At 43.8% G+C, this 13,802-nt stretch overlaps 1 protein-coding gene across 1 annotated transcript; it reads left to right on the forward strand.

Annotated features, from left to right (window-relative positions):
- The first annotated feature begins 10,139 nt into the window (after positions 1-10,139).
- On the forward strand, positions 10,140-13,553 carry AMIGO2 (adhesion molecule with Ig like domain 2). Its single transcript, XM_007111416.3, has 2 exons — positions 10,140-10,566; positions 10,939-13,553. Exon 2 carries the CDS (start codon positions 11,002-11,004, stop codon positions 12,565-12,567), a length of 1,566 nt encoding a protein of 521 aa, XP_007111478.2. The 5' UTR covers positions 10,140-10,566; positions 10,939-11,001; the 3' UTR covers positions 12,568-13,553.
- Positions 13,554-13,802: the final 249 nt, after the last annotated feature.

Genomic DNA, 13,802 nt, shown 5'->3' on the forward strand with positions numbered 1-13,802 from the left:
GGGCAGTCATGATGTCATTGTATATCTTGTGTGATTTAAGATTTCACTGATTAACTGCTTGGCATATTTGGCCCAGGGATGACAGTGCTGTGTCCAGCCAACCTGAATATGTGGACTTGTTGGCAGACATACCTCTCCTGTGGCAATGGATTTGTCATGCTTGATACCACTAAACATTAAACTCATCAAACTAACTAGTCTTCTCTTCTATTTCGCACTCAGTAAATTTGTTTGTGATTATAAACTTGGCTTCCCAAAGCTTCTTATAGGCAGAAACTACGATTAGGACCATATCAAGTTCTGATCCACTTGATATTTGCTTTAAATTCACAGGTAGGTATTCTTTTGGTTTATATTATAAATCTTTCTCCACACAACAAATTAACTCTGGGACATCAAAAATATCAAGCTTGGACCTGCCAACCTGGGCTATGTTGATGCTTTCAAGGTAGTCCATCTGGAGAGCCCACCATCCAGCTTTCCCCCCAGACACACCCTACAAACAAGCAAACAAACACATTTGATACTCATTGTGTCAAGGTTATTCTGCTTATGAAAATAGAACTAAGGTGCTCAGTGCCTTCCCAGCAAAGGAGATTTAGGAAAGAGGAGTTCAGATGTCCAACGGTTCTAATAAATATAACTGAGTAAATAAAAAATTCCACTTTGAGATAAATGTGGACAGCTGCCACAAGAGCATGTTTTTCCATCATCCTGCTGTTTCTGTTAAGTAGGAAATGTCAGTGAGCAGACTCATCCTCCAGCAACTTGTTCAGATTTGCACCTAACCTCTTCTACGTAACAGCTTCCAAGGAAAGCTTCCTTAGTTTCCGACCATGCATTTCTATCACAATGCAAGAGGCAAGCAGCAGCATGTCAAAACTGCTCTCCAGAGAGAGTGATTACTATTTTTTTTATTTTGTTTTGCCCTGTAGTTCAAAACCCGTTTGGGTACCTTCCAGTGTGTATAGACGTTGCCAGTCATCTCTGCTAACTAAAGGTCTTCACCCAGGATGTTCCCCACAACCTGCCAGCTTCAATTACCCCGGGGGCTTTGGGCAGCCCAGGCATGCAGACTGGCGGCTCATTCCCATCTGCAGCAGCTGAGAGTACCATGGAGAGTAAGGCAGGGCTGAGCGAACAACAGGTTCTCCAAACGAGGACAAAATGAAGACCTGTTGTGCTCTGGTACAGCCCGGCTCAGGGGAGCCATATAATTAGTACAAACATCACTGTGGTGAGATACCCCTCCAGATCTGTTTATTTTGTACACAGACCTAGCTTCGGTTCCATTAGGTTCAACAAACATTTGTTAAACATCTGTGCTGTGTCAGATCACATCCAAGGCACAAGGGCAATAAGGTTGAACAACACATGAACAGGACTCACTGTAATACTCTTTTACAGCTTTATAGTTCCCAAAGCACTTTTCACACGTCTCATCTCCATCAGCCTCGTGAACTCAAATAGAGCCTACATGGGTACTGCATTTCCATTTCACAATTGGGAGACTTCAGAGTCTGAAAGACCAGGTCAACTTCCCTAAGGTCACACAGTTAGTAAATGTAAGTTCTGGCACCAGAACCCAGAGATATGATTCTTTATTCAATGCTCAATTTTACCACATTGCCCCTTTTTTTTTTTTTAATACATTGCCATCTGGCATACAATTAGAGGATGTTTCAGACCCTTTGCACATGTCAGGAGAGCGATGCTACTTTCCTTGCTTGTTATTCTCCATCGTGAATGGCGTGGATAAAATCCTTCTGAGCCAGAAGGAGTCATATTATTGTTGCTTAATTCTGAGAGTTCATTTTCATCTCTGACTATTCAAATAGTTTCTCCTGAATTATGTTTTTATTTGCATCCAATTCACTCTGTTGAATCAGCTACTTGGTCAACCAAGAAATGGTTGACCTAAAATTAGAAAAAGTAAGACCTAAAATTCTGCTTGTATTGGAATTTTTCAGTGCCCAAAGTACATATTTTCTGTTGCAAATATTTTAGCTCCTGGTAATATCCAATTTGAAATTGAATGAATTATATATTGTCTTATATCCTATAATTATTCTAATAACACTACAAATTCCTAGAGGAGAGCAACCGTATCATGGGTCTGGGAGTGTGGCCAGAACTAACAATATTTGCTGAATGGAATTTAAATTATGGCTGACCCTTCTACTCCCTAATGGGAAGCATTAGAGTTAATGGTTGAGCATGAGATCAGAGAGAGGTAGACTTGGGTGACAGATATGGTTCTACCACTAATCTTGGGCAAGTTATATAAATCAACTAAGCCCCACTGCCCTCATTAGAAGATGGGGATGTTAATGGCCATCTCTTAGGACCCCTGTAAGAATTAAATGAGAAGGCTGGTAGATGGTGAGAATGAATGTTGGGTCTTATTATCAAGCCCACTTCCTTGGATCTTTCCAGAGGTCCTTCTGCCTTTTCCCCATTTGAATACAATGTTTCTTTCCACAAGCCCAGACTGAAAGGTCAGAGTTTCAGAGCCAATTACTCACGGAGCATTCACCAGAGAGGGCCTTGGGTTTGCTGAAAATAATTGAATTAGTATTTGCAACAGTGCTGGTTATATAATAGAGTGTATTATTTTCTCTCTCAATTTTATGTTACTCTATTTTGTGTAAATGTTGACTAGCAAATAATGATTGCTTCCAATCGGATAGTTCCTTGAATAATCAAGTATCACCTTAGCAAAGGTACGATAAATTAATTACTGCTACAGGAAATCATATTTTTTAAAGGACATAAAACTGGAGTCTGAATGCTTCATCTAGTTCTCTAAACTGGGTTGGTTAAAAATTATCCATATTTTTCAGAGACAGAAAATTGGCCCCAGTTTTGAGAGCTATAACAGCATTTAAGAATTCAAATAGACGATCCCTTCAGGCTAATAATAAGCAAAGTGAAAATTAGAGCACCTACCATTTATGACCAGTCATAAAAGGAACCATAATGCTAGATGCATGGCTTTAAGACTGAATTTTATAAAGCAGATTTTCATCTGCTTATTTCATTCCTAAGGCTGAGAATTCAGAGTATTAAAAAAAAAGAAAGAAAAGAAAGGTCTGCTTGTTTCTCTTGTTACATAATTATGACAAAGAGAAAACCATCCTTTTGCAACATTCTCAGGCTCCTCACAACAATGGATTTATTCTTTCAGCAAAAATAAATTTACCAGGGCTTCCCTGGTGGCACAGTGGTTGGGGGTCCACCTGCCGATGCAGGGGACACGGGTTCGTGCCCCGGTCTGGGAGGATCCCACGTGCCGCAGAACGGCTGGGCCCGTGAGCCATGGCTGCTGAGCCTGCTCGTCCGGAGCCTGTGCTCCACAACGGGAGAGGCCACAACAGTGAGAGGCCCGCATACCGCAAAAAAAAAAAATAAATTAAATAAATAAATAAATTTACCAGTAAGATTATAAATGGCATTCTCTGATTCTCTACAGTTTTTCTGTATCTTCCACTTTTCCTACAAGGAATGCATAGTACCTTTAGGATTAGGAAAAAAGGTTTTTAGTTGTTACTTTTTTTTTGCTTCTCATTGAAAAACCAATGGTGGTATAGGGCAGGGGACCATGCTCCTTACAAAGGCTGGTCTAAAAATGTTTTGTGAGAGGGAAGGATTCACAACTGCTGGGAGTTGATCCCAACCAAGGATGTTGATTTGCAAACCTGGGAATATGGACAGTTGGCCAACAAGAAATATGTGAGTGACTATATGTGCCTCATTCTAGTAAGACTTGTGAGCTACAGTAGCACTTGTGTATTGCTAAAATTCTCAGGCTAAAGAATAGTGCCCGGAACATAGCAGATGCTCAGGAAATATTTGCCAAATAAATGACAGTTGTGCTAAGAGGGGACAGCAATTATTATCTCAAACCAGGGAAAATCAGAGTCACTTCTTGCCTGAGAAGCCAGAAGAGGGTTTGTTCTCTAAAACTAGAGTTGCTGAATATTAACGTCACTGGAGAGAAAGAGCAGGAGTTTGTGTCGGCCTGGTGCAGCGATAACTGACCCAGAGGAAGGAACTAAACCCAGATCGGCTCTAACTGGTTAGTACCTGTGTTCTAATCGTCTGTCTTCCTGGGGCCTGGGCAACAGGAGACAGGTTGTGATCAGAAAATCAGATTCATTTTTTGAAGTTAAAAGGAATTTAAGAAACCATGAATTGTCATATCCTTAATTGATTCTTGGGTTTTATGGAGAGACGAAAGCAGTTTTGCCCAAGACTAGAACTTAGATGTCTTTAGCTCAGAAGACTGCTAGGTTTCTATAATCACACAGGGGCTTGATAGTTTCACAATTGAAGACTCTGGACACATGGGACTTCTGGCCTCAAGGCTGACAACGGCAGGGGCAGATGCCCCACGTCTAAGCTCAAGTGCAACTAACCCAACTATGCAAGACTTTCAAAGGGATGATCCCAACTGGTTCTACAACCTTTAGCCAAAAAAACCCATCCAAACCTTGAAAACATTATGCTAAGTGAAAGAAGCCAGGCACAAAAGGCCACATCTTGTATGATTCCATTTATATGAAATGTTCAGAATAAGCAAATCCATAGGGACAGAAGGTAAATTAGTGGTTGCCAGGGGCTGGGAGGTAGGGGACTGGGAGTGACTGCTTCATGGGTCCAGGGCTTCTTTCGGGAAGTCATGAAATTATTCCGGAGTTAGATCATGGTGATGGTTGCATGACATTAACCACTGAATAGTATACTTTCAAATGGTCAAAACAGTGAATTTTGTTTATGTGAATTTTATTTCAGCTAAATTAAAAAGAACAACAACAAAGATCCTTTCCAGTCCATGTCCATGAAGACAGGAGATAGAAAGAGCAGGTGGGTGTATGGTGATTGCTTGAAGAGTTGCCCCCCTGTGGGCTCTCCCGGGGGAGGGTATGTGGGTACTTCTTGCATGTTCCATATCCACTCCCTGCCCCATTTCTAGCCTATGGAGTTTCCAAAGAATCCAGCCACAAGGTGACATATGTCACCTGGAGTTAAGAGAGCACAGGGGCTGGAGCTCAAGTCTCCATACAGCCAGAGACATAGTACTGGGTTGGAGATCTGGTTCTACCTTAAATCTTGGGCAATTTACAAAAACCAACTGGAACAGGTCAAAAGGCTGTTGCAGGAGTGGAGTGCACTTCCAGAGCTGGTGAGCAGCGTTATGTTTCCTGCAGGCCTAGGCTGCAGTCACATTGCAAAAACTCTGCCAAGAGTGCTGTCCCCAGAGTGGGCTCTCAGCAGAAAGCTTCTGCGTGCAACAATCAGGCTCCTGCAGAGCTAGATACTCCTGTGAGCTGTCCCTGAAGAACACCCGATGTGTTCCAAGGTTAAAAAAAAAGGCAACTTACATGAAAAGATGCTCAACATCACTAATTATTAGAGAAATGAAAATCAAAACTACAGGGAGATACCACCTCACACTGGGCAGAATGGCCATCATCAAAAAGACTACAAATAATAAATGCTGAAGATGGTGTGGAGTAAAGGAAACCCTTCTACACTGTTGGTTGGAATGTAAATTGGTGCACCCACTATGGAAAATAGTATGAAGTTTCCTTAAAAAACTAAAAATAGAGTTGCCATATGATCCAGCAATTCCACTCTTGGGCATATATCTGGAGAAAAATATAATTCAAAAAGATACATGCGGGCTTCCCTGGGGGCACAGTGGTTAAGAATCCAATAAATAAAATTATAAAAAAAAAAGATACATGCACCCCAGTGTTCATAGGAGCACTATGTACAATAGCCAAGATATGGAAGCAACCCAAGTCCCCATCAACAGATGATTGGCTTAAGAAGATACGGCATATATATATATATATAGAGAAGCTACCGCAATGAGAAGCCCGTGCACCACAACGAAGAGTAGCCCCTGCTCGCCACAAGTAGAGAAAGTCCGCACGCAGCAACAAAGACCCAACACAGCCAAAGATAAATAAATAAAATTATAAAAAAGATATTATCATACTAAGTGAAGACAAAGAGAAAGACAAACACCATATGATATCACTTATACGTGGAATCTAAAATATGACACAAATGAACTTATCTATGAAACAGAAACAGACTCACAGACATAAAGAACAGATTTATGGTTGCTAAAGGGGAGGGAGGTGGGGAGGGATGGACTGGGAGTTTGGAGTTAGCAGATGCAAACTATCAATATTATATATAGAATGGATATACAACAAGGTCCTACTGTATAGCACAGGGAACTATATTCAATATCCTGTGATAGACCATAATGGAAAAGAATGAAAAAGAATATATATATGTATAACTGAATCACTTTGCTGTACAGAAGAAATTAATACAACACTGTAAATCAACTATACTTGAATAAAACAAATTTTTTAAAAAAGAGGCAACTTTAGATTGGTGTTCCAACTACACCTGATTACAGGTGTGCTAGAATCAAATGAGACACAATATGAAAGCCCCTCATAGCATATAAAGTGCTATTAAAGTGTTCATTATTAGTAAAAATGACTCCAAATCATCAAACTAGTGCTGTAACAATTTCTTGTCTCATATACCTAATTCCTTACATCTTTGATTACAACCTGAGAAATTCTGGAAATCATAGGGCTAGAAAATGCCCTGGGATTTCACCTACTCAGATCCCTGCACCCAGTCAGGAGTTACTTCCAATCCCAGCCAGACACTCAAAGGACCACACACGCCTGAGCACACTAGATTCAGAATCACATCAAGTGTCAATTCACTTTCTCCTATCCGTTGGAGTCATTACTGAATGGTCAAAAAAACCAATAGATTATGCCATGTGGAAAAGACCAGAGAAATATCTGTGTGTCCTATTTTAAACTCCTGAGAAGGCAACTCAACCATCTGTCTTGGCAACCCATTGCAGGCTGGAACTACCCTGTCAAAAATGTCTCTCTTCTGTTTAATCTAAATCCTTCAAGTGGAGCTTCAAGCTAATTTTGTCCCATTCCATTTTCAGATAACTTGGAACACAGTTGTTTACCATCTGCGTTATAGGATTATACAATGTCACAGGGTTTTGGTGAGCCATAAACAAAGTAATGCATGTAAAACACAGAGCTCAGATCTGGCACATAATAGCCCAATACATATTTATTTATTATTACCATCATTATATATACTAGGACTCTTTCAGTCACAAGTGACATCAACACAACTCAAAATAATTTAAGCAAACGAGGAGGAGGAGGAGGGGGAGGGGAGAAGAAGAAGAAAAGAAAAGGATGCGGTGTGGAGAATGTAATTAGAAAGGAAGTAAAATTGTGCAGTGGCCTTCAGGCACTGCGGGATCCAGGACTCAAATAATGTTCGCGGGGGTCGTCTTTTCCTCTCTTCTGTTTTTCAGAAAAGCTTTTTGAAGTATAAAGAGCAGGAGGGCAATGAGCAGATTCAGGTCAGGTAAGCCTAGAATAGGTTCTCCATTCAGCAGTTGATTCATCAAAAATTCCTTCAATGACAAGCAAGTGTCAAGCAGGGTTCTAGAAGCTAAGAAAAGAGCAGTGTCCAAGACATAACATTTCACCCTTGTGGAATATATCTTCGAGTGGGAAGAGTGGATCTGGTAGAAGAAGGGGAAGGGATGACAGAAAGATATAAAGTTATCCTCCACAAAGTAAGGTCTCACCTTATACCATTATTATGGCCAACTCTTAGCTTTCTCTTCACCAAGCCAAGTAAACCCATCCCTTTCAAAACTCTTTTCCCCTTGGCAAATGTGCAGAATTCCAAAAATCAGGTCTCTAAATAGATAAATAAACTTGCCTGTGGATTTGAGTGCATGAAGTTTATTTAGGCTGTGTAATCTTTGCATAATATTTCTAAGATGTGCCTTCAGCCCTAATAACATAACATTACTAGTCTGTTTCCATTTTTGAAAGTCACTTTTTAAAAATAATTGATTAATTAATTTTATTTTTGGCTGTGTTGGGTCCTCAATGCTGCGCGAGGGCTTTCTTTTAGTTGTGGTGAGCGGGGGCTACTCTCTGTTGCGGTGCGCGGGCTTCTCATTCCAGTGACTTCTCTTGTTGCGGAGCATGGGCTCTAGGCACGCGGGCTTCAGTAGTTGTGGCGCATGGGCTTAGTTGCTCCGCGGCATGTGGGATCTTCCCAGACCAGGGCTCAAACCCGTGACCCCTGCAATGGCAGGCGGATTCTTAACCATTGCACCACCAGGGAAGCCCCCGAAGTCACTTTCCTTTTTAGACTATTTTCCTTTTAAATACAGGTCTTTCTCCCACTTTCATGTTTTCCTTTGAATAGGATGTTAGTTACTTAGTAAAATACTGCAAATACCCCGTCATTTATTAGTCATTTAAAAAGTATACCTCTGAGTAATTTTAATCTATTTCTCTGTGTTAATCATTCTAACTGTAAAAATGAAGGCCTGGAGACCAAGTTTTTTTGAGAACCCAAGGAAGTGTGGCCTAAACTTTAGAAAATCTCAACCTCTTCCTCTCCCCTGGGAGCTCACAGTAAGGAATGCGTTCCTGAAGCATTTCAGGCTGTAGTCTTATGATAAACTTCAACTTTTCATAAAACTGAAACTAATCCGAATCCAGCTGCTCTCACCTGAAAAATCTTAATTTACCAGTGCTATTTCAGATTCTTCCCACAAAAAGCCTAACTAAATTAATGATGCACACCATTCTATTTAAATTTGGCGCTGGCCTAGCAGGTTTGTGCTACCACATGAATCCATTCATGGACAATGTAGAGAACAACTCTCACTAAATTCACGGTACCGCAAGTGGGTGTGCGTGGGGGGGGGCAGGTGATTGTCTACGTCATCGCTTCTATTTTTTAAGTAATATTACAAGTTATGTGCCCTGCCCCCAACTGCTGTTCTCAATTTGGTCCTCTTTTCAATGTCCCCCTCCCTTCTGCTTTGGTTAATATCTCTTGTCAGCGCAGTAATTTAGTTCTTTTAATCCGGATATAACGGCTAAATGGGTCAGTTGGCTCAGTCAAATCCCATCCTTAAAACTGATCTCGGAATCAACCAAAAATGGATTTTTAATCGAAAAGCTCATCAGCTCCACTCCCCTTCCCCCACCTCATTTTGCCCGGTCTTGTCACCTGGCCTTGTCCACCCTGCTTGCAACTTTCCTAGCCTGCCTCTCGCGAAAGGATGAAGAACCTCCGCCCAAGACACCCCTTCTGTCTGGGATCAGTCCTTGTCCGGCGCGAACACATTTTGAAAAAAAAAAAAAAAAAAAAGTCTGTCTCTGGGATTTTTTTTCCTTTTTGTTTTAAGCTTAATACTCTTTATCTTTGCCTTCCAGGCGGAAGGTCGGCTCCAACCCTTCTTTCCTGAGCTTCTCCTTCGCGAACGGGGGACCATACCTGATGCTTCCTCATGAGTTAGTAAAGGGATAGAACTTTCCCAGGGAGGTGCGGAGTGTCCCCGCTGCGCTTTCCCGGTTCCTTTCCCCCAGAAGAGATCCTGTTGCACCGGAGGGAACGTGCCCCATTTCTCTGCGCCCTCCCCCCGCCCCCAAATGACGGCGGAGACGGAAGGCAGCTTCTGTGTTTGTTTCGTAAACCTTTAAAACCTACTGCACTTAGCGCTTTGCGAGCCCCCTTGGCCTTCGCCCAAAGCAAGCCGTAAAGAGGTCGGGGAGCTCAGCGGACTGGGTGGGAGAGGGAGGCGACCTGCGCTGCCGCGACGAAGTGGGTCTTGAAGGGTGCGACCTCTCCCTCCGGGGCTGGGCGTGTCCCTTAACCTCCCCCAACCATATCACCCTGCTGACCCCGGCTGGGCTCGAGGGCGCGACTGGCAGGAGTGCGCGAGCGCATCTTCACCCCGGGGGACGCCGGCCCTGGCCTCAGGTGTCGACCCCCGCCCCGCCCGCGCGGCCGCTCTCCCGGGATCCGGGATTGGGGGGAGGGTGGTGGAGGCGGCGGGGGGCTGTCGGGTGGGGGCGAAGTGGGACCCGGCCGCTGCCCCGATTGGCTGCGCCGCCGCCCCCTCCCCGCGCCGCGCGCCCCCGGCCCGCAGCCCGGGAGCTGGTTCCGGCTGGAGGGAGGACGTGCGGGGGCGGGACCGGTCTCCCCGCCCCGCACCCGACCCCGGGCGCGCGGGAATAAAACCCAGCCGGCGCCGCCCGGGAACCCGGGCCCTGCAGCCTCCCGTGCGCGGAGAGGCGGGGCCGGGTCCGACCCCCTCCCGGCGCCTCCGCCCCTCGGACCAGGCTCCGGGAGCAAGGCGCCCCGCGCGCGGGCACGCGACGGCCAGAGCGCCCAGGCGGTACCTTCAGCAGAGCAATGAAGAGAGCCGGGGAGAAGCAACCGCAGCCGGCCGAGACGTTTCCTGCGCCCGGGGTTGCTGCCGCCGCTGCGGCTGCCTGAAACTCCCCAAAGTTGCGAGCCAGCGAGAGGCTGCCGCCCGCCGGGAGCTAAAGGAAAAGGAACTCGTAAGATGCCGGAGTGACAGACAGACAGACAGACAGACAGACGCACAGACCTGCCGAAGACACCACCGTCGGCGGCCTATCCCCGGAGCCCGTGAGGCTTCCCAGCTCTGTGAGTTGCTTTCTGGACGGGTGGCTTGCTAAGTATTTCCGTGTAATTGTTTATAAGATGCGTTTGTATATTTTTGTGACTCTTGGAGAGAGTTAAAAAAAACAACGCAGGATGCACCTTAAAAAACAATTGAGTTTCTGATATTGAGACGGTTGTGTTGATACAATGGGACTGTAAATGTCTGTAAGCAGGAGTAACCCAGGAAAAATTGCATCCAACAGTAAAACGGACACATAGGCTCCCCAGCGTGAAAAAAAACCCCCCTCCATTTCAAAAGTTATTGGAAAGAAAGCCAGATGTTACTCTTAAGGGCTAACTAGTGCTAGTTAACTTTGCTTTTTTACCCCTCTTTAAATATTGATTGTTTACCAGGTTCACTGGTGGGAGGCTGAGCTGGTGGAAAAGGCGCCTGGAAGAGCCTTAGAGGCGACCATAATGTCTTTACGTTTACACGCACTGCCCAGCCTGCCTGGAGTTGTCAGACCGGGCTGCAGGGAACTGCTGTGTTTGTTGGTGATCACGGTGACTGCGAGCCGTGGGGCCTCCGGGGTGTGCCCCACCGCTTGCATCTGTGCCACTGACATCGTCAGCTGCACCAACAAAAACCTGTCCAAGGTGCCTGGGAACCTTTTCAGACTGATCAAGAGACTGGATCTGAGTTATAACAGAATTGGGCTTCTGGATTCTGAGTGGATTCCGGTATCGTTTGTAAAGCTGAACACCCTCATTATTCGGCATAACAACATCACGAGCATTTCTATGGACAGTTTTTCCACCACTCCAAATCTGAAGTGTCTTGACTTATCATCCAACAAGCTGAAGACTGTGAAAAGTGCAGTGTTCCAAGAGTTGAAGGTTCTGGAAGTGCTCCTGCTTTACAACAATCACATTTCCTATCTCGACCCTTCAGCGTTTGGAGGTCTCTCCCAACTGCAAAAACTCTACTTAAGTGGAAACTTTCTCACGCAGTTTCCCATGGATTTGTACGTTGGAAGGTTCAAGCTGGCAGAACTGATGTTTCTAGATGTTTCTTATAACCGGATCCCCTCCCTGCCGATGCATCATATAAATTTAGTGCCAGGAAAGCAGCTGAGAGGCATCTACCTTCATGGCAACCCGTTTGTCTGTGACTGTTCCCTTTACTCGTTGCTGATCTTTTGGTATCGTAGGCACTTCAGCTCAGTGATGGATTTTAAGAATGATTATACCTGTCGCTTGTGGTCTGACGCTAGGCACTTCCATCAGGTGCTTCTGCCCCAGGATAGCTTTATGAACTGCTCTGACAGTGTCATCAATGGTTCCTTCCGTGCCCTTGGCTTTATTCATGAGGCTCAAGTGGGGGAAAGGCTGATTGTCCACTGTGATAGCAAGACTGGTAACGTGAATACCGATTTCATGTGGGTCGGTCCAGATAACAGAGTGCTGGAGCCCGATAAAGAGATAGAAAACTTTCACATATTTCCCAATGGAAGTCTGGTTATAGAAAGTCCTCGTTTTGAGGATGCTGGAGTGTATTCCTGTGTTGCAATGAATCGGCAACGTCTGTTAAATGAAACTGTGGATATCACAATAAACGTGAGCAATTTCACCGTAAACAGATCCCATGCTCACGAGGCATTTAACACAGCTTTTACCACTCTTGCAGCCTGTGTGGCCAGCATTGTTTTGGTACTTCTGTACCTCTATCTGACACCGTGTCCCTGCAAATGTAAACCCAAGAGACGAAAAAATATGCTAAACCAAAGCAATGCCCAGGCATCTATTCTCACTCCTGGCCCTGAAAGCGATGCCCCCGCCGATGAACGGAAGGCAGGGGCGGGGAAAAGAGTGGTGTTTTTGGAACCCCTGAAGGATACTGCAACAGGGCAGAATGGGAAAGTCAGGCTCTTTCCCAGTGAAACGGTCATAGCTGAGGGCATCTTAAAGTCCACGAGGGTGAAATCTGACTCAGATTCAGTCAATTCAATGTTTTCAGACACACCCTTTGTGGCGTCCACTTAATTTTGTGCCTGTATTTTTATGATGTAGTGATTGAATCTCTTCATATTCAGCTTTGTGTGCGGTCTGCAGAAATAAACGGCAGGATAGAAATGGGGTTGTTTTGTTTTTCTGAAATACAACCAAGGGGTCTCTTTCCCTGGTTAATAGGAAATGTGCTAAAGCACTTAGGTTCGTGCCAGAGAAAGATGGGGTTGTTTTTCAGCGTTTAAGTTCTAGATAATATCTTAGTCTTTAGCACCACTGATAATTTCAAAGCTGGCCTGGAGGTGATATGACTGACACTGTCCTTTCACTCAGGATTCTTGAAAGAAAAAATAAATTCCAAGTATTAGTATTCTTAAAAAAGAGATTTTACTAACTTATTGGGACCAAAGTTGAGTTATGTTGAAGAAAAGTGTTGTGTTCATTTTTAAAAGATGTAGAAGGAAGAACTAAGCAGCAATTATTTATAAAGCACAAAGTAAAGTTAGATTTGGGAATAATTCGGTTCATGTCATCATTGCAGACCAGAGTAAATAGACTATCCTGATCAAATTTACTGAGCAGTGCCGCATCCCATATGGTGTTAGATAAATAGTACAGTAAAGGTACATTTGTTTGACTGTCTTCTTCCCATTCTGTACATTTCCTATCTTTGTGCAAAAGCTCTTACTGAAAGTTTAAAGCCATCATTATTTGTTGCCATAAATATGTAGGTGTCAGTGCCAAAACGTCTGAGTAACTTCTTCAACCTTTGGTGTAGGAGACTAGTATTTGTTTATATGCTTGTGTGAATGTATGTCTTAAATTATATGAACTGTTAAAGAGATACCACTGTATTGTGCTTTGGACATTTGAATTATTGTAAATATATGTGTTCTGCGACTTGATGTTCTGTTTTATTTGCCTATTTAAAAATATACATCTAAGATGTTTTATGTGATCTGATTTTGCTACTTTTGTGTTAAGCACCCTCTATAGCAAATACCTCTCCAAATTTCTTAGAGTTACGGTACAGAGTTTATTTTTTTTTAAAGAGGGAAAAAGGCTCTAAAGTGTCCTACCCAGTTTATACCTTCCATATCACATTTTACTCTGATACCATTATACATTTCAACCACGTTTGGAAGATATTTAAGCTCTGATTTTGGAACATGTGAGAGCCCCGGAGACCTCCTTCTTATTCCCATTCCTGCTGTGAGGTAATCGAGTACCCACTCTTGACCTAGGTTTCCTCAGCTATGAAATGAAGATTT

Source organism: Physeter macrocephalus, chromosome 6 (genome assembly GCF_002837175.3).
Source record: "Physeter macrocephalus isolate SW-GA chromosome 6, ASM283717v5, whole genome shotgun sequence".
Lineage (NCBI taxonomy): Eukaryota > Metazoa > Chordata > Mammalia > Artiodactyla > Physeteridae > Physeter > Physeter macrocephalus.